The sequence below is a fragment of the Panthera onca genome, chromosome D1 (assembly GCF_046562875.1).
Source record: "Panthera onca isolate mPanOnc1 chromosome D1, mPanOnc1 haplotype 2, whole genome shotgun sequence".
NCBI classification, from domain to species: Eukaryota; Metazoa; Chordata; class Mammalia; order Carnivora; family Felidae; genus Panthera; species Panthera onca.
The window spans coordinates 94,746,646-94,768,842 of record NC_138348.1 but is presented as its reverse complement, the minus strand read 5'-3'; the positions used below and the strand labels follow the sequence as shown (position 1 = coordinate 94,768,842).

Sequence of the window (22,197 nt, the reverse complement as noted above, 5' to 3'; positions counted from 1 at the left end):
GTCCAGGCTTTGTATCTGCACATACCATATTTATATTTATTTCAAACAGATCGTGAGATGGATATTAAGGTTTATGTGGTATTTTGTACAGGCACATGCAGTAACTGTGGACTATAGGTATTTGAATGAGTTATCAAGTCAGATACCAACTTAGGACCAATATTGCAGACTATGAAGATTGCAGTCCTTCTAGAGAAGAGACCAGGCTAACCATGGGAGAGCATAAACTCTGACATCAGATTGTCTAGTCTGAACCCCAACCCAGCTGCTGATAGCTGTATGTCTTTTTTTAAAAAAGAAATTTGTTTAGGGGTGCCTGGGTGACTCAGTCAGTTGAGTGTCTGACTCTTGATTTGGGCTCAGGTCATGATCTCATGGTTTGTGAGTTGGAGTCCCATGTTGGCTCTGTGCTGACCGTGCAAAGCCTAGTTGGGATTCTCTCCCTCTCCCTCTCCCTCTCCCTCTCCCTCTCCCTCTCCCTCTCCCTCTCCCTCTCCCTCTCCCTCTCCCTCTCCCTCTCTCTCTCTCTCTCAGAGTAAATAAAAATAAACATTAAAAATATTTTAAAAATAAACTTTAAAAAGAGAAAAAAATTATTTTTAAGTAACCTCTACACCTAATGTGGGGCTCAAACTCACAACCCCAAGATCAAGAATTGGATGCTCCACGGATCGAACCAGCCAGACACCTGTAGCTGTGTATCTTTAAATGACCTCTCCAAGCCTCATTTTTTCTCATTTGGAAATGAGGATAACACCTAATTCATTGGACTGATTTGAGAATTAATTGAGAGGGTGCCTGATTCTTAGTAAGCTTGCAACAACTGTTAACTAGCCTTACTCTGGTTGTACTTGCCTATTGACCTGATTCAAATCAAATTCTCTTCCTGCCTTCAGCGTAGAACCTGTGTATGTAAATTGTTCTTTATTACATTTCCCCTCAGAAAACAAGCAAATTGTTTCTGGAACCTGGGCCAAACTTACCCATATAAAGTACTTACTGCCAACAAATTGGAAAAAATACCTGCACAACGTGTTATAGTCCTGAGGTAATATATAAGAGTGTGCTAAGAGTAAAACAGTAACAGGAAGGATAAAGTAGTTTAGCTTTTAGAAGTGGGTGGTAACTTCTGTGAATCTAAAACTGTTCTTGAAATAAAGTTCATTTTTTTAAGAAGTCTTGGCAATGGGTTTCTGGACCCAGCTCTTCCACAATTAGTGGGTTGACTTTATCTTTTGTGGCTTAGCAAACAGGCTAACGAAGGCAGTCACGGGGTAGACACTTCGCAAGCCTAGCACCTTATCTATAAGACGTGGGGGCTGACTTCCTCTAAGGTATATTTGTCTGCTTTGAAACTCAAATGGAATAAACAGACAGTTGGGGGAAAATAAATTATGGCTTAATGTCAGCCTTATAATCAGGATTGGCAGGCATCCTCTGGGCAGGAAACTATGGAAGGGGAGGGTTATTTTCTTGAGTGGGGAGAGCACCGGAACTCGAGTCTGCCTGGGTTTACTGAGACAAGTTGGGAGATTCACTTACCTGGAGATCTTCAAAAGGGCGCTGGATACACTGAGACCAGAGACCATCAAGACCATCGCCAGTAAGAGAAAGAGGATTGATTACGCTCCCGATTCAGAGAGTTTTCTTAAGAGTGGATAGATAAGCAGCCGCTTCCAAATGCATTCTTGTTCTTTTCTTTAATTGCTCCCCAAAGATCCATAGCCCAAACCCTCTTCCCTAAGAAACCTGAGCTTTTAGTTAATCAGGAATGAATGTTCTGGGCAGAGAGCAATATAGTTCCAGCTGACTTCTCCTGAGACCTCCTGTATGATGTCCTGAGTGTGATGTGGTAGTCTAAGGGAAATTATGACTCCGTTCAGAGCTGTCCCCAGGGACCCTGAAGGGCTGAGACAGACGATGTTCTTCAGCCTTGGCCTCTCCAGAAGGGTTTTACAGTGGAGAAGCAATCTCCAGAGAGTTTGAAGCCGGGAAACTAATGGCGCTAGATGTCTTCAAACCTCCTGCACGGCCCTCCCTGCTCACCCCCTCCTCCATCATTTATGCATTCACACATGTTTAGGAAGTATACACCCTGTGTCAGGCAGTAAGCTCTGTAGCAGGAGGATAAAGATAAAGGGGACATAAATCTTGCCTGGGTGGCAGTTACAGTGTGAAAGGAGGTGGGAAACGCACATCAATGATTACAATACAAGAAGATAGTGATGTGTTTGCAAAGCACTGTGGGTAAACTGCTTTTTTTTTTTTAATACTAGTAAGGATTGATTTAAATGAATATGGAGGATATTCTCAAAGGAGAAAAGAAAGAGAAGAAGCCACAAAAGGAGAAGGGGGAGAACAAGAGTGTGTGCAGACCGGGCTACAGAACCTCAGAACTTCATTAAACTTTAGACCTGGAAGTGCCTTCTAAGGTCGTCTGGTTTCTACGTCAGTATGAGAACATCCCCAGGAGGTTCCGTCTCTGCTTGAACACCTCCGTGGTGGGGAACTCACCATTTCTTTTTGGATTAACAGTGTTTGGTCATCGAAGGAAATAGGGGTATCTCTAAGAATGGTGTGTGTGTGTGTGTGTGTGTGTGTGTGTGTGAGAGAGAGAGAGAGAGAGAGAGAGAGAGAGAGAGAGAGAGAGAGAGAGGAGAAACAGAAAAAGGTAGGGCGGTAACCTAGATTAGGGTATCCTATTGAGACCGCCTGAAGGACAGTGGGAACAGTAGGTGCTGACTGGCTGTTCTTTGAGTGAAACTGGGGAGATTTTATTATGTTGAAGATGGAGCTTAATCTTCTGGTTCCAAGGTCCAAGGATGCAAGGGTGAACTTGCACAGGATGAGATCACGTGAGCAAGCCGTCAACAACGGAGACTTTGCTCTGGCCAGCAAGATTTAAGCCAATGCCTTATGACATCCTGAAAACAAGTTAGATTTACCTGGGGAGGCAAGATTAGAACCCGAGGACCCCAGAGAAGCGACTTGTAAAGGTGTTTTGGTAAGCTCCCATTTCAGCAGGGGGTGGCAAGCCTCATTGTCAGCAAACCAGCTGCGTGGAGCCTTGGGCTGCCCCATTTGTAAGAGGCCCGCTGTCTCTTCTGTGCTTGGAGGAGGTAGGAACATTGTGGGGACAGTTCTCAATAATAGGAGCCTCTGGGCACCAGCACTTGGAGGGCCCTGCCGACTCATCTCAGATGTACAAGTAGACTTCTTAACAGGTAAGAGATATTAGAGACGCTTGGGTACAAATCAGAAATTAGGGCTATACCAACATTATTAGTTGCAAATGAGAAACGGCTTATGTGGCCTGCCTGACCTTGCCATCAAAAAGATTTCTTGCCCGGCCGGCTCAGTCCGAACAGCAGATGACTCTTGTGAATTTGAGCCCCAGGTTGGGTGTAGAGGTTACCAAAAAAGATAAAGAAATAAACAAAAAGTATGCATATGTATATTTCTTGCAAGTATCTCTAGAAAGTGAGTTCTGCTAAATATTTGGGATAGCATTTCTTTTTTCTTTTTTTTTAACGTTTATTTATTTATTTTGAGAGAAAGCGTGTGTACATGTGAGCGGGGCAGGGGCAGAGAGAGAAGGAGAGAATCCCAAGCAGGCTCTAGGCTGTCAACGCAGAGCCCAAGCCTGATGCAGGGCTCAATCCCACAAACAGTGAGATCGTGACCTGAGCTGAAATCAAGAGATGCTTAACTGACTGAGCCACCCAGGTGCCCCTGGGATAGCATTTCTTTTAAAAATATTTAGAATCCAATAGCAACTCTCAAGGAAATTGGTACTGACTTTGTGGCATATTTTAGCTAGGGGACAAATAGAAACTGACTGAATTAAACAGGGAAATGAAATGGATCGGTTTGCAGAATTGTGATCCCCAATATTAGTTTGTTTACCAAATTGCAAATCAGTCAGAGGCTTCATTTAAAAAATGACAAAACGGGGTGCCTGGGTGGCTCAGTCGGCTAGGTGTCCGAGTTAGGCTCAGGTCCTGATCTCACAGTTTGTGAGTTTGAGCCCCGTGTCGGGCTCTGTGCTGACAGCTCAGAGCCTGGAGCCTGCTTCGAATTCTGTGTCTCCCTCTCTCTCTGCCCCTCACCTGCTTGCTTGCTCGCTCGCTCTTTCTTCCTCTCTCTCTCTCAAAAATAAATAAAACATTTAAAAAAAATGACAGAGCAGTTTGAATGGTGGCTGGAAACATATATTTTACAAGAAGTCAAAATAGAGTAATAACGGCAGAGTGGAGAAAACACTGGCTTTGGATTCAGAATACCTGAGTTTGAATCCGATCTTGACACTTAAAGTTCTTAACCTCTCTGGGCCTCAGTTTCCTCATCTATAAAATAGAAAAAATGGCACTTAGCTCACTGGATTTTTATGAGACCTAAATGGGAAAAGACTGTGCCTGACTCAAGAAATCCTAGGTGAATCAGACAGATTTTAGGATATTGGAACATTAAAAAAAATTTTTTTTTAATGTTTGTTTATTTTTGAGAGAGAGAGAGAGAGCAAACAGGGGAGGGGCAGAGAAAGAGGGAGACACAGAATCCAAATCAGGCTCCAGGCTCTGAGCTGTCAGCACAGAGCCCAACGGGGGGCTCAAACCCACGAACCATGAGATTGTGACCGGAGCCAAAGTTGGACGCTTAACCAGCTGAGCCACCGAGGCGCCCCGATACTGGAACATTTCTAATCTATGCCCGACTGATGTTGCATTTGGTTTAAGTCCTCGTTATCTTATATTTGCTTCGAACCAAAAGGGTATGAACCTATTACCTGCTAGTTTACAGATATACTTTTATTAAGTAGCGGTAGAATTGCAAAGTCGTGTATAAATCGAGTAATATTTAAAATGCATGAGGGGAACTCCCCACATAAAGGAACTCTATTTGTGTAAAGCTAAAGACCTTTCCAAAAGCGAATTGTTTTTTTAAATTTATTTTTGGGAGACAGAGAGTATGAGTGGGGAAGGGCAGAGAGAGGGAGACAGGATCTGAAGCGCGGCTCTGAGTCACGGACTGTGAGATTGTGACCTGAGCCAAAGTCAGACGCTTAAGGGGCTGAGCCACCCAGCCTGCCTCAGAAGCAAATAACTACTCTGTTATATCTTTTGTGCAAATCTACATGTTCATATGTTGGGATTAGTTCTATGGAGGTAATTTTGTTTCATTAGCTTCTTGCTGTGTGTGGGCTTATGAGAGAATTGCACGCAGAATGTGTGAGGAACAAAAGCAGAATGTTTGGACCCCTAAGTGTGATTGGTTTTTTAGTTATTCTCACGGGTGAAAAATGCGACCTCCAAAATCTACACTGGAACTAATTAAGGAAGAATATGACCAAAAGATGTTTGATTTACACTGTTTTGATTCCAGCCCTGTGACCTTGGCCAAGATTTGTCTTGTTAGAACCTCCATTTCTCATCCGTGAACCTGAGTGGGACAGAGTGGAGGAAAGGTGGACCCAATATCTAATGCAATTGGACTAAATATCTAATGTTTCTTGCATACCTATAATTCTATCACCTAAGGAAACTTTTTTTGCTCATACTGTGTTCCAACTCTCAGACAGAGTTAATAAATGTCTTCCAAGAGTACTAGCTTACTTCAAGGGAATGGTTGAGGATATGGGGAAACGGGACTGTTTCTTTTCCTAGAAATAGGGAGAGACAAGGTCACTCAACATTCGGTGACGTTTTACGTTTATTTGGACACTCTTAAGTTACTCAACAGGTGGCTTCCTCATAGAGTGTGCCTTATTCAAGTTTAGTAACTGAATAAAAATGTTCATGCATGTAAAGAAACGATCTATTTTAGTGGATTCCTTTTTATTTTTATTTTTATATATTTTTTAATGTTTAATTTGTCTTAGAGAGAGACAGACAGACAGAGCATGAGCAGGGGAGGGGCAAAGAGAGAGGGAGATACAGAATCCAAAGCAGGCTCCAGGCTCCGAGCTGTCAGCACAGAGCCCGATATGGGGCTCGAACTCACGAACTGTGGGATCATGACCTGAGCTGAAGTCAGACGCTTAACCGACTGAGCCACCCAGACGCCCTTGGATTCCTTTTGTAAAACAAATGATTTGTATTATATGAATGGTCAGTCCGACACGTGCATTTTTAAAACCTGTGTTTTCATACACCAGGATTGCTTTAAAGCAAAGTAGACCTTTCTAGTTCATCGACTCTGAGAGCTACACTAGACTTTAGAGCTCACCCAGTATAACCAATCCCCCAAATACCAGTTCAGGGCATTTAAAATACCTTGCAGTCACTGAATCAAGGCAAGTTATGAAGGCAGTGGTCCAGAGTGTCAGCAACTTAGAAGAAGGGTAGGGGAAATGCAGGCCCAGAGGCCACTGGCCACTAAGGACAGCTTGAGGGCAGAGTGCAGGCCAGGGTAGCAAACTGGCTATTCCTGAAAAGTGGGAACATCTGAAAGTGTGACTTTCATTAAGGCAAGAGCTCACACTAAATGCAGAATTTTGCAGGAATTAATTATTTACAGTTCCCCCCTCCGGATGCATTCCTTGTAGAAAGATAAAGAGCTCCGGGTGTATTGGGAATGGTTGTCCAGAGCCGGATGACAGGGGCTGCTGCTGAAAAGACAGCGCTGAGCCCAGCCTCCAGCTCCTTCCGGAGTTATAACAAAACGAATCTAAGTTTTTGTGTGTGAAATCGTATGTAAAGGCTAGTATCCCCCTAGTGCTTGGCAAACAGGCTGTTGTTTCCCATCAGAGCTGAGCAGTTTTTACAATCTCAGCACTCTGTCTCAAGGTAATAGGTGACCACAGTTCTGTTCTAACTTGGAAGCAGTTTGGAGCACAGTACTCAAACATCTCAACCTCTCTGGATCTCGGTTTGCTTATCTGTAAAAGGGGGCTCTTTTCTGATTTACAGAAGGTGGAGTGGCCCCAGTGCAGGGCGGAAATAAAGGCCTTTTGTGGTTGTTTTAGCACTTGAAAGAAATCTTTTCCTAGAGCCTTGGAGCCTTGCTCTTTGAGTGAGTTAAGCTTGTAGCTCTTTGAGTCTGGGTCATTGTTTGCAAAGCCATTTATTATCTGGGAAGCTGTGCCTTTGTGATATGCAGCTCAGTAAAAGCCTGTAACCTCCCTGTGCCTGTTTCCTAATTTCTGAAACAGAATGGGGGTGCCTGGGTGGCTCAGTCGGTTAAGCGTCCGACTTCAGTTCAGGTCATGATCTCAAAGTTTGTGAGTTTGAGCCCCGCGTTGGGCTCTGTGCTGACAGCTCAGAGCCTGGAACCTGCTTCAGATTCTGTGTCTCCCTCTCCCTCTGCCCCTCCCCTGCTCACGCTCTGTCTCTCTCTGTCTCTCAATAATAAATAAACGTTAATGGGGTGCCTGGGTGGCTCAGTCGGTTGAGCGTCTGACTTCAGCTCAGGTCATGATCTCGCGGTCTGTGAGTTCGAGCCCAGCATCAGGCTCTGTGCTGACGGCTCAGAGCCTGGAGCCTGCTTCCGATTCTGTGTCCCTCTCTTGCTCTGCTCCTCCCCCGCTCATGCTCTGTCTCTCTCTCTCAAGAATAAATAAAACATTTTTAAAAAATAAAAAAAATAGGTAAATGTTAAAAAAAAAAATTAAAACAGAATGAGCCGTGGAGATAACGTGATGGATCAGACCTTCAAAATCTCTGTTCCATCATTCCAGAATTTTGTGGTCACCAGGATGTAAATTCCTTCAGGGCACAGACTTGCTTTTCCAGTACCTAGAACGGAGTGTGCTCCGTAGATACGTTTGAATAGGTGAATGAGGGAAGATTTATAGTACATCTAGTCTCTTGTTCTCATTCCTCAGTCAACTGAACATTATGATTCAGACTGTTCTTTTGTAATTCCAAGAATGTACCGGGCTCTCTTTTACACCCCACAGCCTTTCCATGTGTGGCCCCTCTGTCTGGAAGCATACCTCTTTCATCTGCCTGGAAACCTCCTGTGCTGACCCTCAACCTTGGTTAGGTACTGTCTCCTCCATGAAGTTCTCTCTGGATCAAGATCTCTCTCCCCTGGGCCCACGCTGCGTTTGACACATGGCTTCTGTTGAAGGGGATTTTCTTACCAAATTGTGGTTCCTGGATTGGTTTTCCGCTCTCCCTTCCCTCCCAAGGTTTGAAGCAACTGAGGCCAGGGTCACCTTTGATAGGCATTCAAAAATTATTTTTAGGAATAAATGAATAGTTTCACAGAAACTTTTCAGAAACCCATCACAGTACCCAGTATTATGGTATGCTTAGAGTCTGGGCATAAAAAACACTTTTTGATTGATTTGCTAGATTACCAGATACTGGACCAAGCTTCAATTTTCTTAGCAGATCCAGGCAGAACTCCATTTTAAGTGGCATAATCATATAGGCACGTTTTGTTCCTCTGAAATGTAACTTCTACCAGTGATAAAATACAAACACACAAAAGGAAAAAAAACTCATTATCCCTATGACCTAAATGCCTCCCACCCCTTTTCTCCTCCCTCTCCCTTGCTTTCCCTCCTTCCCTCCTCTCTCTCTCTCTCTCTCTCTTTCTCTCTCTCTCTCTATCACACACACACACACACACACACACACACACACACACACACACTACTTTTCACAATCCAGCTGTAGGTCCTTGAAGAGTGTTTAACACAGAAGATGCTCAATGGCTAAATTTTTTTTAAACGTTTACCTATTTTTGAGAGAGAGAGAGAGAGAGAGACAGAGAGACAGAGAGACAGAGCGTGAGCTGGGGAGAGGCAGAGAGAGAGAAAGACACAGAATCCGAAGCAGGCCCCAGGCTCCTGGCTGTCAGTGCAGAACCCCACTCGGGGCTCAAATCCATGGATGGGGAGATCATGACCTGAGCTGAAGTCAGATACTCCACTGACAAACCATCCAGGCGCCCCCCAGTGGCTATTTTAAAAATGACTAGACGTTGGGGCGCCTGGGTGGCTCAGGGGGTTAACCATCTGACTCTTGATTTCAGCTCACATGATTTCATGGTTCCTGAGACTGAGCCCCATGTTGGGCTCTGTGCTAACAGCACAGAGCCTGCTTGGGACTCTTTCTTTCCTTCTCTCTCTCTGCTCCTCCCCTGCTCACACATGCACTGTCTCTCCCTCTCTCTCAAAATAAATAAACTTAAATGAATAGAAGGCACCCACTCTTTTCACTGCTTAATTTCTGGAATAAGTGTTATAACCTTGCAGCCTCCATTTATTCCCTTTGTTCTTGAACTTCTATCAGTAGCATTTCTTCTCTTGCCACTCCACTGCTGTTATTCTCTTGAAGGCCACCAATGACCGAATTACAAAACCTAATGGAATTATCTCGGTCTTCCTCCTGCCTGACTTCATTATGGTGTTTGGTATTGTTTATCTTTCTGAAATGTGATGTAATTGAAAAAGCATGGGTTTTAAAGTAGAGAGACCCTAGTTTACATATTTTTGAGTTTTATTTATTTATTCTGAGACAGAGAGAGGCAGGACTTGAACTCGGAACGGTGAGATCATGACCTGAGCCGAAATCAGGAGTCGGACACTTAACTGATTGAGCCACCCAGGCTCCCCAAGACCCTAGTTAAAAAATATATTTTTTTAATTAAAAAAAAATGTATTTGAGAGAGAGAGAGAGAGAGAGAGAAAGACAGAGTGGGGGAGGGGCAGAGGGAGAGAGAATCCCAAGCAGGCTCCATGCTGCCAGCACAGAGCCTGATGCGGGGCTGGAACCCACAAAACCATGAGATCACGACCTGAGCCAAAACTAACAGGACACCCAACTGACTGAGCCACCCAGGCACCCCTGCCAAACCCTAGTTTAAATGTGTGCCCATCTACCACTTGCTAGCGTGGGTAAGTCACCTTTTAACATCTCTGGTCACAGGGCACCTGGGTGGCTCGGTCGGTTTAAGCATTTAGACTCTTGATTCCGGCTCAGGTCATGATCTCATGGTTGGTGAGATCTAGCCCCACATCGGGCTTTGTGCTGACAGTGTGGATCCTGCTTGGGATTTCTCTCTCTCTCTCCATATCGCTCAAACCCCTCCCCAACTCACTCTCATGTCCTCTCTCTCTCTGTCTCTCAAAATAAGTAGATAAATATTTTTAAAATTAATTTTCTTTGAAAACAAATAAATAAATATTCAAAATAAAATAAAATCTCCTATCATCCTAAAATGGAGTTTTGATATCTATTTCTCAGAGTGGGTGGGAGGGTTAAATGGAATTTTGTGAACACTTAGCCCAGTGCCTGGCTTGCAGTAGGCATTCAATAAATGTTGGCTCCTTTCCTCCCTGACTTCCGAATCATCCCTCATTCTTGGTTTTCTTCCAATCTACATCTCTGAATAGATCTTCATAGGGCTTTTCTTGCTTGCTCACCTCTTATTCTATGTTTTTCTCCTGTCCTATTTCAGATCTTCTCCATCTTTTACCCGAACTGTTTGCCGTGCGTTTTGTTGACATTCCAAAATATGGAATGTTTAGAATAATAGTCTCCAAATTGGTCTCTGTGTATCCAATGTTTCCCTCCTCCGGTACATATTTCGCAGTCACTAGAATCGATGTTCCTCAAATACAGATTGATAGAATCACTCCCTCCCTGCCCCCCCAAAAACTTGAATAGCATCCCTGTGTTTAAAGAATAAAATCTACATGAAATCATTATTGCACTATATGCTAACTAACTTGGATGTAAATTAAAAATAAATTAGTTTTAGGGGTGCCTGAGTGGCTCAGTTGGTTGAGCGTCCAGGTCACGATCTCACAGTTCGTGGGTTCCAGCCCTGCGTCGGGCTCTGTGCTGACAGCTTGGAGCCTGGAGCCTGCTTCAGATTCTGTGTTTCCCTCTCTCTCTGCCCCTCACGTGCTCACACTCTGTCTCTCTCTCTCAAAAATAAACATTAAACAAAATTTTTTTAAATAAATCAATTCAAAAAAAACCTTTAAAAGAAGAAAAAAAAGAATAAAATCTAAACTTTGAACACTTACCATTTTGATTGTTATTTATCCTTTCCTTTATGTCCTTCCGTATGCCCCGACTTATCTCTGCCTATTTTCAAAACCCTTCATAAGTTTTTACTCCTCAGTGCCTTTACTACAACCTTTGCTTTATTCCACAATGGCCCATTCTTCTTTTCTATTGAAATTCATACTTTGTCTTTTAAAAAATTTTTTTTAATGTTTATTATTTTTGAGAGAGTGAGAGAGACAGAGAACAAGCAGGGAAGGGGCAGAGAAGGAGGGAGACACAGAATCGGAAGCAGGCTCCAGGCTCTGAGCCGTCAGCACATAGCCCGACGCGGGGCTCGAACTCACAGACTGGGAGATCATGACCTCAGCTGAAGTCAGCCGTCCAACCGACTGAGCCACCCAGGGGCCCCCATACTTTGTCTTAAATACCAATTCCTCCACGGAGCCTGCCCAGATCACCTTTTTCCTTCTAGTTAAAATTTATCAATCTTTCGACTCATACTTTGTTTGCACTTATATTTTGCACTTAATTTATTCTGCCTTGCTCTACGGGGTGCCCCGTGCACAAACCGTGTCTTATTTGTCTTGCTGTATTCCTAGCATTTAGTAAGGAACCTCACACAGCTCTCTGGCTTAAACACTTACAGAGTTAAACTGAGTTGAAAGCACGAATAGTCATGCTTCCTACCAAGGGTGTTATAAAGGGACTTAATTCAGCATAAAAAGCGCTAACATTTATAGACTGCTTACTATGTGCCAAGCACTTTTCTAAGTGCCTTGTTCTGTTTGATGTTCAAGACAACCCAGGAGAGAGATGGGATTAATTGCCTTGATTTTACAGGTGAGGAAGCCGAGACGGAGAAATTAAATAACGTGCCCCCAAAGCAAACAGCTGTGAAATGGTGGAAAGGGGCCTAAAGCTCAGATAGCATCCCTGGGGCCTGTGCACCTAATCATTAGGTTATATTGCCAGTCGCATTTGGCACTTCCAAGGAAAGCGGTGGAAGGCCCAGAGCATGCCACCTGCAAGGACAGCAAGGAGACAGGGTGATGTCAGGAAGTCTCTTCCGGCCTTGGTTTGCGCAAAGACCGCCCTTGAAAGCCTTAGAGGACAAGAGATGATGTCTGTGTGTGCCTTGGTATCCCAGTTTCAAGAACACAGGCAGCCAACCGTTGTGCAAACCATTCTTCTTTGACCCCTAAGCCTTTTGATGAGCAATTAAACTGGGGAGGCTTATCTGGCGAGAGGCCTCCCGAGGTGACGTCATTGTTCACCCTGGCCCCTGCCAAAGGCTAGCGGAAGCGCTCTGCCAAGCTTATGCATTCCTCATGGCTGAGAGGCCTCGCCAGCACCCTGTCCTCAGGAACTGAGACTCCATACAAGTCTCGTGGCATTTTCTTCCTTTTCCGCAGAAGGAGATGCTGGACGTGGTGGCTGGCCAACTGTGGTTTTATTTAGATTGTGTTCAGCCCGCACGCTCTGCCCTCCTCTGACCACACAGATCCCGTGTGGTTTCTTCTGACTTCTCCAGTAGCTAGCTTCTGCACAGAGGAAATGAGGTAGGGATTGGGGAAGGGAACAGAACCCATATACCAGGAGTGGTTGAAGCCCGTTCTTTCCAATTCTTGCTCCCGTCTCCCCATTCCAGGCTCCTTGTCCTATCACCACCCTAGCGATTAGTCCCTGATACATTTCACCATGCAATGCTGTTTGTAGGTTTTGGGGAGGTGTTTAGTATTCAGTAATAAAATGTCTGGGTTCAGAAATGCATCACTTCAAATGGACTTTGTTTTAGGCATAATTATAATGTTTTTATTTTTTTTAATGTTTATTTTTGAGAGAGAGAGAGAGCACACATGCTTGCGTGTGCGCGGGGGAGGGGCAGAGAGAGGGAGAGGGAGACAGGATCTGAAGCAGGCTCCAGGCTCCGAACTGTCAGCACAGAGCCTGACGTGGGGCTCGAACCCACGAGTCCTGAGATCATGACCTGAGCTGAAATCCAACGCTAACCGACTGAGCTACCCAGGCGTCCCTGAACTGCTTTTTTTTTTTTAAACAGAGAGAATCTGGGGGCTCACAGATCCAGATGGTGGGGTGGGGACCCTCTCTTTCCTGCCACTGCCTCTAACTAAGCTCCAGTTACCTTTAACGAGGTTCAGAGAAAGCCATTCTCTCTATCCTTGCTCATACATTCCAGTCCCTAACTGGATTCACTCTCAGTAGATGTTTATCATCCAGCCCGAATCTCCCGCACTGAGAGCCTCACTCCCTCTCGCTCAGCCACAGAAGGAGAGCCGGAGAATAAGGTCTGCTGTCCCGCACTTTGTATTCGGAGATAGATAATAACCCTGCACCACAGCATCCTTGACATTTCTGTCAGATTTCCAGCTTCTCTGGTATTAACAGGGTCTACTTCACGTATACCTGTTGCTTGCTTCTTGCTTCTTTCCCTTGTGATGTGGGCCAGCCCTTGGGTTTGGTTGTTCTCATGTTGTGTAGGAGACAGACTCCACTTCCCAGCCTTGAGGATGGGGACCGTCTGGCTTGTGGTGGCATTACTGGAGGGGACGCTCCTGCCTCCCGCCTGTGAGTTGCCTATCCCTGGCATCCCCGGGGGGGCAGGCGGGACGGTGCGTCTGTGGGTGCCCTGCGCCTGCCCCTTCTACCCCACACTCACTTGGATGTGCACCCAGGAGAAATCTAGCCTCACAGCTAGTATTTTTTGCTTAGGTTCTCTCCTGACGTTTTGGCCGAAGAACGGACTATAGTTAGTGGGCCTCCAGAAGTAATAGACAGCTGTTGGGTGTCCTGTGGCTGCAGGAGAAGGGAGCCTGAGCAGCTGAACATAAACAACAGTTGCTTGGTAATATGAGCTCCTTTCATTTAAAGTCAGAGGCCTGGCTGCTGGTGGGGGAAGGGAGGCCAGGTTGTTCTGGCCGGCACCTGTCTGGGAGGCCAGAGTGCCAGAGAGTCTGCTGAGAACCAAATATGGGAGAGAGGTGGTGAGGGGAGGCCTGCAGAGGAGAGCAGGGGCTCAGGTTCTGGAGCTCTGGGTGGAAACTCTGGTCCTGACGCCCTGAGGGAGTTGAAGTGCAGCATAGAGCTCCGTGATATACCCAGCTAACATCAGGGCTGGTAAAATTCTGGTGCCACACAGAGCTGCTTGCCAGAGTTGATGCAGTTGGTGAGATTCCGGTGGCCTCTAATGGGCTTGAGAAGACCTGGGTCCAAGTTCTGGCTTTCTCTTTGATTGTTGTTATTGTTACTTATCTGTGACCTTGAATAAAGTTCTAGCTCGCTCCTAGGTCGCTGGGAAGATCAAATATTACGCATGAAAGTCCTTTACAAAAGTGTGAGGGTTACTATACGACAAAAGACACAGGATGCTGAAGAGACTCAAAGGGCGGAGACACTTGGTTCTTCCCTCAACATGCCAGTAGTCTTAACAGTAATGATGGCTTGCCTTTGAAGGAGATTTTGTTTCTCAAAGCAGTTCCCTATTTATCATCTTACTCAATAGGGCCATAGGAAAAAGTAAACAGAAACAGAGGGCGAGGGGCGGGGTTACGGGGGGGGGGGGGCGGAGGATGTGTTTTGAACAGGGTTTTAGTGGATGACAAGGTTATGACTTCAAGGAAAGAAGTGGGGAAGGGACTACCGGTGGAGATAAGCAAGGACAGGGCTAGGGACTCGAGGGACTCAGGGTATCTGCTTCTGAGCCAAGGGCAACCATTTCAGTTTTAGTTTGAAGGAGGTTTTCTCTCAGGCCAGGTGACAAATGTAAATGATCGTTCTCAACCACTGCTGTGCCCAGGCTTAAATCAGATCTCCTAGGATTTTAGATTTTAGGCCCAGAATCTATCGTGGGTGGGAAAAGTGGCTGCAGTGTGTGGGAAGAGGGAGCTTGGTGACTTTAATGCCTTTTAAGAGGCATCCATTTAAATTTAGAATGCTCCTGATAAACTGCAAGGAGCCTGCTCCCCTTGTGAGTCTCTCTCCCCGCCAGGTACCCATCAAATCCTTTAGCCCCATTCCTCCTGTTTTTGTTTGCTTCCTTGTTTTGTTTTGTTTGGCTTCCAAGTGAGGGGTGGTGTTCTACCTTCTTCCCTCCCTGAGACCCCAGTCTCTTACTTCAGCAGGCCCCTCAACAAGCAGGTTCCTTGCAGTGGGAAGTTATCAGATCCCCTGCAAAGCACTTGTCCTTGGAGGAAGTCCAAGGCAGTGAGCAACTCTGGCGCCTTGGCTGAACTCCGGATCCCCAAGTTTGAAGTTGCTGTCCAGACTCCTCAGCAATCCTGGAGCCAGAGGAAGTGTTTGTTCCTTGCCAGGCTTGACACCTGAGGGAGGGGGTTTCTCCTTTCTATGCCACTTCCGGGAGTTAAAATAGAGTGCTACCAAACCACCTTTGAGTGAGCCAGTGACCGGATGTGGGGAGTCCGAAATAAGACGAGCTGATGTTCCGGGGAGTCATCATTTACAGGTGGGCCTGGCCTTGGCTTTTTGGCCCGGGGGAAAACTTACTTCCCTCAGTTTCCTGGCCTCTTGGAGCTGGTGCGGTGTCTGGATGCCGTGAGCTCCCGTCCATGGGTCATTCCCGGGCATCATGGACCTGTGGCCAGTTGTCAGACCATGCTTGGTGTCTTACTGAACTGCAGGGGTGTGTTTTCTTGCGGTGAGTTCTTGTAGTCTTTGGGAATGTGATTTTGCCTCAGCTTTGGGACACTCATGCAATGTTCCCGAGACCTTCACCCTGGTAGGGAAGCTGGGTGTCCGCTCCTCACTGGATCTTGGACTCATAGACAGGGGCGGAGAAGAATAGGTGAATCGCTTTGTGGATTTAACGGTGCATTCGTCTGTGCTCCTTTTGGTCTATTTGAAAGCTACTGTCTCTACTTTGCAGAGAGGCCAATAGTGGAGAGGCATATGTGCTGGGCTGGAAGGGAGAATGGACCATACAAGCCTCTGTTGTTGAAGCTGGGCTGGTTTACTGAGTGCCCCAATAAAGTGGATCAGCTTTAGGGCCAGTGTCTTAGGGCTGTAGGTACCCGGGTCTAGGGAGTGAATGGGTCAGCGTATCTTCAGACACTATCAGGGCTGATTCACTTTCTTAGGTTCCATGACCTGGGGATATCCTAGACTTTTTGTGACCCAGTCCATGCCCCTTGCAGGTTGAAGCAGAACTGAAACGTCCTCCAGGAACGCAACTCCCAGGGGCCTTGCTGAATGCTTTGCCTTCTGGGTGCTCACCCCCCTCTAACTTGATTTTTAGGGGTGGGGCTATGGTATGGACAGGGTCGCTCAAGATCTAGAGGGATCAGTCCCTCTTCCTTACTGGTCCTGTGTGTCCTATGTCTCTCACATCCTATTGTCTGTGCTTCTTTGGTATGTCGTGTCTGCTGTCCTCAGCTTACTCCACAGGAGAAATGTTCTCTCTTCTCAGCTTGTCGTTTTGGAAGCAGCCTCTGGGAACCTTGCTGTCACCCTTTGTCACCCAGCTTTCCTGTGCACCTACCTGCACCCCCAAATAATTCAAAGAAAGCACTTTTTTTAGAAGACATCCAGCGGAAAAGCGCCCTCCTTTTCCCTCAACCCTATGTCTTGGGTGGCCTTGGAGAGTGAGGACTGAATTCCCGGATTCCTCCGTTCCCCTTTTCCCCTCCCCGCCCTTCCCCCAAAGAAAAAGCTGGGCGTTAGACTGATGAGAGTTGCCCGGCCAATCATTGCTTTGAGAAAGTTTGGTTTGTGATCCTGTTGCATTAGGCTGATTGGAGCAGCCTTTACTCGGAGGTAGAGTCCCTCCCCAAGGGATTCCGGGTACAGTTACCCTAGCCGTCGCTGGCTGTGCATGCCCTTTCTGGACAGAAATGACCTCCCCTCCCCTCCCCTCCCTCCTAGTCCCCCCTCGCCCCCCCTCCTCCTTTTTTGTTTTTATCTAGTGTCTCGCTTCCTCTCTCTCTCTCTCTCTCCCCCTCTCTCCCCTTCTCCCTCCTGCTCTCCGCCTCCCTGCAGCGCCACGCCGGCTCCCCAGCCCGGTCGGCCGATCGCGAGCCGCTGAGAGTTTGCCGAGCCGCCCCCCTGGGGCCCCGCGCCGCCGAGTCCCGCTAAGGCGAAGACGCAAGCAGGCCGGGGAGAGCGCGGAAGAAAAACAAGCGGGCGCGCCGCGGGAGCCCCAGGAGGGCGGCCGGGTGGCGGCGGAGGGCGGACGGGGCGGGCCGGCGCCGACGGCCGGGGGAGCGCGCACGGGAAAGTTCGGCCCCGGCGGCCGCGCGCCTGCCTCGCGGCGCTCCGGGAGAGGAACTTGCCCTCCGCGCGGCTCGAGCGGCGAGCCTTTCCCACCCGAGAGCCGGCCGAGCGCGCCGCGGCCGGGGGCGGGCGGCGAGGCGGCTGGCGGAGGGCGCCGAGCGAGCGCGGACGCCGCGGGCCCCCATGCCGGCGGCCAACATGCTGGAGAACCTGCAGCCGCCCGCCCTGCAGGTGCCCGAGCCGCAGGGCGCGCCCGAGGGCAGCCCGCTCTGGTCCAGCTCGTCGACCCCCACGCTCCGCCGCCGGCGCTTCAAGATGCGCCGCATGAAGAACGTGCAGGAGCAGAGCCTGGAGGCCGGGCTGGCCCGGGACCTGCCCGGCGTCTTGGCCCCCGGCAAGGAGTTCCTGCAGCTGCCGTCCATCGAGATCACGCCCTCCAGCGACGAGGACACCCCGTGGTCCAACTGCTCCACACCCAGCGCTTCCCCGCGCCGAAAGCGCTTCCTCCTCCGCAAGTGGCTCAGGGTGAGGGAGCGGAAGGAGTGCAGTGAAAGCAGGTACGTCCCTGCGGCTCCCCCTGCCTGCCGCCCTCTCCCCTCCTCCCCTTCCCCGGGGCGTCCGGGGTCGAAGCCTCGCGGAGGCGCGTGGGGGGATGGGTGGGGGGGACTCGCCAGAGTGGGCCCGGGCACTGCTGCGCCCCTCTCGGGGGGCTGGTGGTCCTTCGGCTTCCACGCGTGTCGCCCCCCACCCCCAGCCGGGGCTGGGGGCCTGCGACTTTTCTCCTGTGTCCTACATCTCCTTGGGGCTTCCAGCCGCGTTCCATCTCATTCCATCCGCATAGCAAAATGAATAAAACCCGTGGCAGCCAACATCTGTTGAGCCCTTACCATGTGCATGCAGGTCGTTATGGTAAGCACCGTGTATCGCCAAGCTGAATCCTCACAAAAACTCTGAGTTAGGTCCTACTCTTATTCCCGTTTCACACATGGATGTAGCAGAAGGTGAGAGAGGTTAAGTGGTGCCTCCACTTACTCCTGTGTTTCTGAACTCCATTTCCATTTTTATTACTTTATTTTGGCCACACCAGCTTTGCGTGGCCTGGCCCACAAGGGTAGAGGACGAGCAGGCGGATTCCTGTTGAGTGAGATACAATTTCCCACTGCAGACAGTCTTCAGGGGTCTCGAGCTGCTCTCCAGCACTCTGGCTTGTGCTAGCTACTTCTTGCCTGGGTTAGTGTGGCATCCCAGTAGTGGGACAGGTTCCCCTTTTCTAGCACTGGGTGTGGAAGACCATAGGGCTGCTGGATACAGCCTTGGCTAGGAGGTGTGTTGGAGCCCAGGCCATTGCCTGGTGGAGCATGTGCGAGGGGAGCATGTCCTCACTGGCTCATTGATACCATGGACTCTACTCACGTTTAGACTCTAGGGCCCTGTCTCTCTCTCTTTTATAGTGTTTTATTTTGAGAGAGAGGTAGCATGAGCAGGGGAGGCGCAGAGAAGGAGAGAATCCCAAGCACAGATGCTTTCAGCACAGAGCCAGAAGTGGGGCTCGATCCCACCGACGGTGAGATGGTGAGATCGTGACCTAAGCCGAAATCAAGAGCTGGCGGCTTTGAGAGCCCCAAGTGCCCTGTTTGTGCCCTTGAGTGGGGCAGCTGAAGAATTGGCCACCTTCCCCAGGACTTCTCCTCCTGGCTTAGTCAATTTCATTCACCTCAGTAAGGATTTATTGAATGTTCTGAGCTCAGTCTGGTACCAACTGATGTTGATGGGGCCCTGGAAGGGGGAGGAAGGGCTGAGTAGAAAGAGGGGATGTGGACTTTGAGAAGGAGGATGGGTGGAAACTTGCATCAGCAATTAAGACCTAGGCACTTCTCTCCTGTTGAGATGGAACCATTGGAAGACAAAGATTTATGGAAGGGAGAGTCTCAAACTGTTATGGAAAGTACGAGGTCAGGGGCATGAGATCAGGAAAGGGGAACAGTATGGACAAAGGCAAAGGAAGCAGGGTGGGGGCACCGGGCTGGCTCATTTGGAAGAATCTGTTGTTCTTTTTTTTTTTTTTTGTAATCTATATTTTAGAGAGAGATTGAGAGACAGAGTGCAAGAAGGGGAGGGGCGGGGGGGAGGCACAGAATCTGAAGCAGGCTCCAGGCTCTTGAGTTGTCAGCACAGAGCCTGACGCGAGGTTTGAACTCAAGAACCTCGAGATCATGATCTGAGCCGAAGTTGGACACTCAACCAACTGAGACGCCCAGGTGGCCCTCTTTCTCTCTCTCTCTCTTTTTTTTTTAAGTCTTATATATTTATCTTGAGAGAGAGCATGCACAGGGGGAGGGTCAAAGAGAGAGGGAGAGAGAACCCTAAGCAGGCTCTGCCCTGCCAGCATCAGCAGGGAGCCCTAAGCGGGCTTGAACCCATGAACCATGAGATCATGACCTGAGCCTAAGTCAGTTTAACTTACTGGGCCACCCGGGTGCCCAGTTATCCTTTCAATATGTAGAGTTTTGTCCCGGAGCTTTTGTGGACCTGACCAGAACAATTCTGTCTGGTACCTCATCCTGCTGACTTTTCCATAGAGTAGAGGGAAGAGGGGCAAACTTTATGGGAACTAATCTTTTTTTTGTTTTAATATATTTATATTTTTTAACATTTATTTATTTTTGAGACAGAGAGAGACAGAGCATGAATGGGGGAGGGTCAGAGAGAGAGGGAGACACAGAATCCGAAACAGGCTCCAGGCTCTGAGCTGTCAGCACAGAGCCCGATGCGGGGCTCGAACTCACGGACCGCGCGATCATGACCTGAGCCGAAGTCGGACGCTCAACCGACTGAGCCACCCCGGCGCCCCCCCCCCCTTTTTTTTTTAAAGTAATTTCTGTGCCCAATGTAGGGCTTGAGTTCATGACCCTAACTCGTGATCAAAAGCCCAGTGAATGAATGCTCTACCCACTGAGTCAGCCAGGAGCTAATCTTGAATGAAAATAGTTCATCACCTTTTGTCAGCTTTTTCCCTTCGAATGTGAGAGACCCTAATAGAGACCCTGTTTTGACCTTGGGATTTTGCCACATATATGGGGGACAAAATATGGGGGAAAGAGTCTTGCGTTGCTGGCCAGGGTGAGGATGGGGGTGGGTGGTTAAAATTACGGAAGGCTTTCTTGGTTTTGAGAGTTGTCTAAGGATGCGGTGTTATCTTCCATACTTTAAAAAAAAAATTTTTTTTTAACGTTTTATTTATTTTTGAGACAGGGAGAGACAGAGCATGAACGGGGGAGGGTCAGAGAGAGGGAGACACAGAATCTGAAACAGGCTCCAGGCTCCGAGCTGTCAGCACAGAGCCCGACGCGGGGCTCGAACTCACGGACCGCGAGATCATGACCTGAGCCGAAGTCGGCCGCCCAACCGACTGAGCCACCCAGGCGCCCCAATCTTCCATACTTTTAAAAATCAGTAAGGATTTCCACCTTCTAGGTGTAGAGGAAGGCAGACCTTTTAAATGATGGCTTGATGGATTAGAAGAAGATGTGTATATGTGTAGAAAAAGGTAGACTTCGGATTCAAACTCACATTGGTGTCACTCCAGTCTCTACTCTTAGCCACTATTACACTGCCTCCTGTTGGCATCTCTGGATCTTGGCAAAGACAAAAACCCCATCACGTGTAGGCCTTAGAAGCGGAAGGCTTCTTGGAGAGAAAAGAAGCATTCGAGTGAATAGGTGCTTGGAGATGCCCAGCAGGATTCCCTGAGAAGGATTTGGCATTTGGAAACAGTAGAGCAGAGAGACTATTGGACGCGAAGTCAGGAGACTTCAGTTGACGTGTAAGTTCCGTAATGTAGTGAGTGTGGGACCTTGGACACCCCACTTCATTCACCGCTGTGTGTCTCACCTTCTCCATCCACGGAAGGGGGCATGTGTCTCAGGAGTAATACACGTGGAAACGTTTTCCGAACGCCTGGGCGGAGGGTTATTGTCCGTATTCAGTGAGGATCTCCCATGGAGCGGATGTATGCTTGAAAGTGTGAGCTTAGGGACTCAAGTGTCCTGGAGCAGCACCTGGGACTCCTCACACATTATGGGATTTGGAAACGATGGTTGGAAAATTACTCTGCCCTCCCCGGCCTGGCTTAGGGGGGATTAGCATACCGGGCCCAGCGTGGTATCCTTTCTTTCCACCTTCTACCTCGGAATCTCCCTCTGCACAGTAGAGAAAAGCACCTTTCAAAGGCCTGTGATGGCATCTGCTGCGGTGGAAGGCAGCGGGGCTGTGGATTTTAACTGCGCAAAGTCTAACATAGAGATCAGGAGAGCTGTTTTTTTCTCCTTTAACCCTAGGAAGAAAGAAGTGGAGAAATTGGTAAAGTTAGCGTGGAAAAGCATGTTGGAGGACAGTACTGAAATAACCCACGTCCAGTTTTGTCTGGTTCCCCTTTGTATCTTTGCCGTCTAGCACCGCACTTGGCCTTGTATGGTGACCCATGCGTGTTCGTTGATGAATAAATTAAAAATGAGTGAATGAATGATTCTTTCTGTCTCTGCTGTTTGGAATGGAATTATCTTTATTCATGAGTCAGGGAGAGTTTCCTGGAGGGGATGACTTCAGAGCTGAGGTTTTTTTCCTGTGACAGCTTTATGGAGATGTAATTTACATACCATACCATTCACTCATTTATAAAGTATACGTTTCGGTGGTTTTTAGCATATTCATACATAGGCACCACAGTCCATTTTAGAACATTTTCGTGACCCCGGAAAGAAACCCGTACCCTATACGTACCACCCTCAGTCCTCCTATTCCTCATCCCCCCAGCCCCAGGCGGCCACACATCTGCTTACTGTGGAGAGCAGTTTTGAATGGGAACCAGATGCTTGTTGGTGAGAGCAGTTTGGGGGTGTTGGCAGCAGGAATGGATGGCCGAGAGAGTGGTCTCGATGAGGGATGTGGAAAATGAAGTGGTGAACTGATGGGCTGGCAGACTTGCTTT

The 22,197-nt window shown here is 48.0% G+C and overlaps 1 protein-coding gene across 8 annotated transcripts in view; it reads left to right on the top strand.

Annotated features, from left to right (window-relative positions):
* The window catches only part of GRAMD1B (GRAM domain containing 1B), a 241,680-nt gene that overhangs the window by 55,164 nt on the left and 164,319 nt on the right, over positions 1-22,197 (top strand). The window contains exons 1-2 of one of the 8 annotated variants that reach the window (XM_078432887.2): positions 16,504-17,767; positions 21,548-21,733. The exons of 1 other annotated variant lie outside the window; for it this stretch is intronic. In XM_078432887.2, the coding sequence (XP_078289013.1) occupies positions 17,394-17,767; positions 21,548-21,662 (489 nt within the window). In that variant the 5' untranslated portion in view covers positions 16,504-17,393 and the 3' untranslated portion in view covers positions 21,663-21,733. Of the gene's footprint in view, positions 1-16,503; positions 17,768-21,547; positions 21,734-22,197 lie in introns of those variants that run through there. 6 more of the 8 variants (XM_078432886.2, XM_078432874.2, XM_078432873.2 and 3 more) reach the window with 6 other exon arrangements.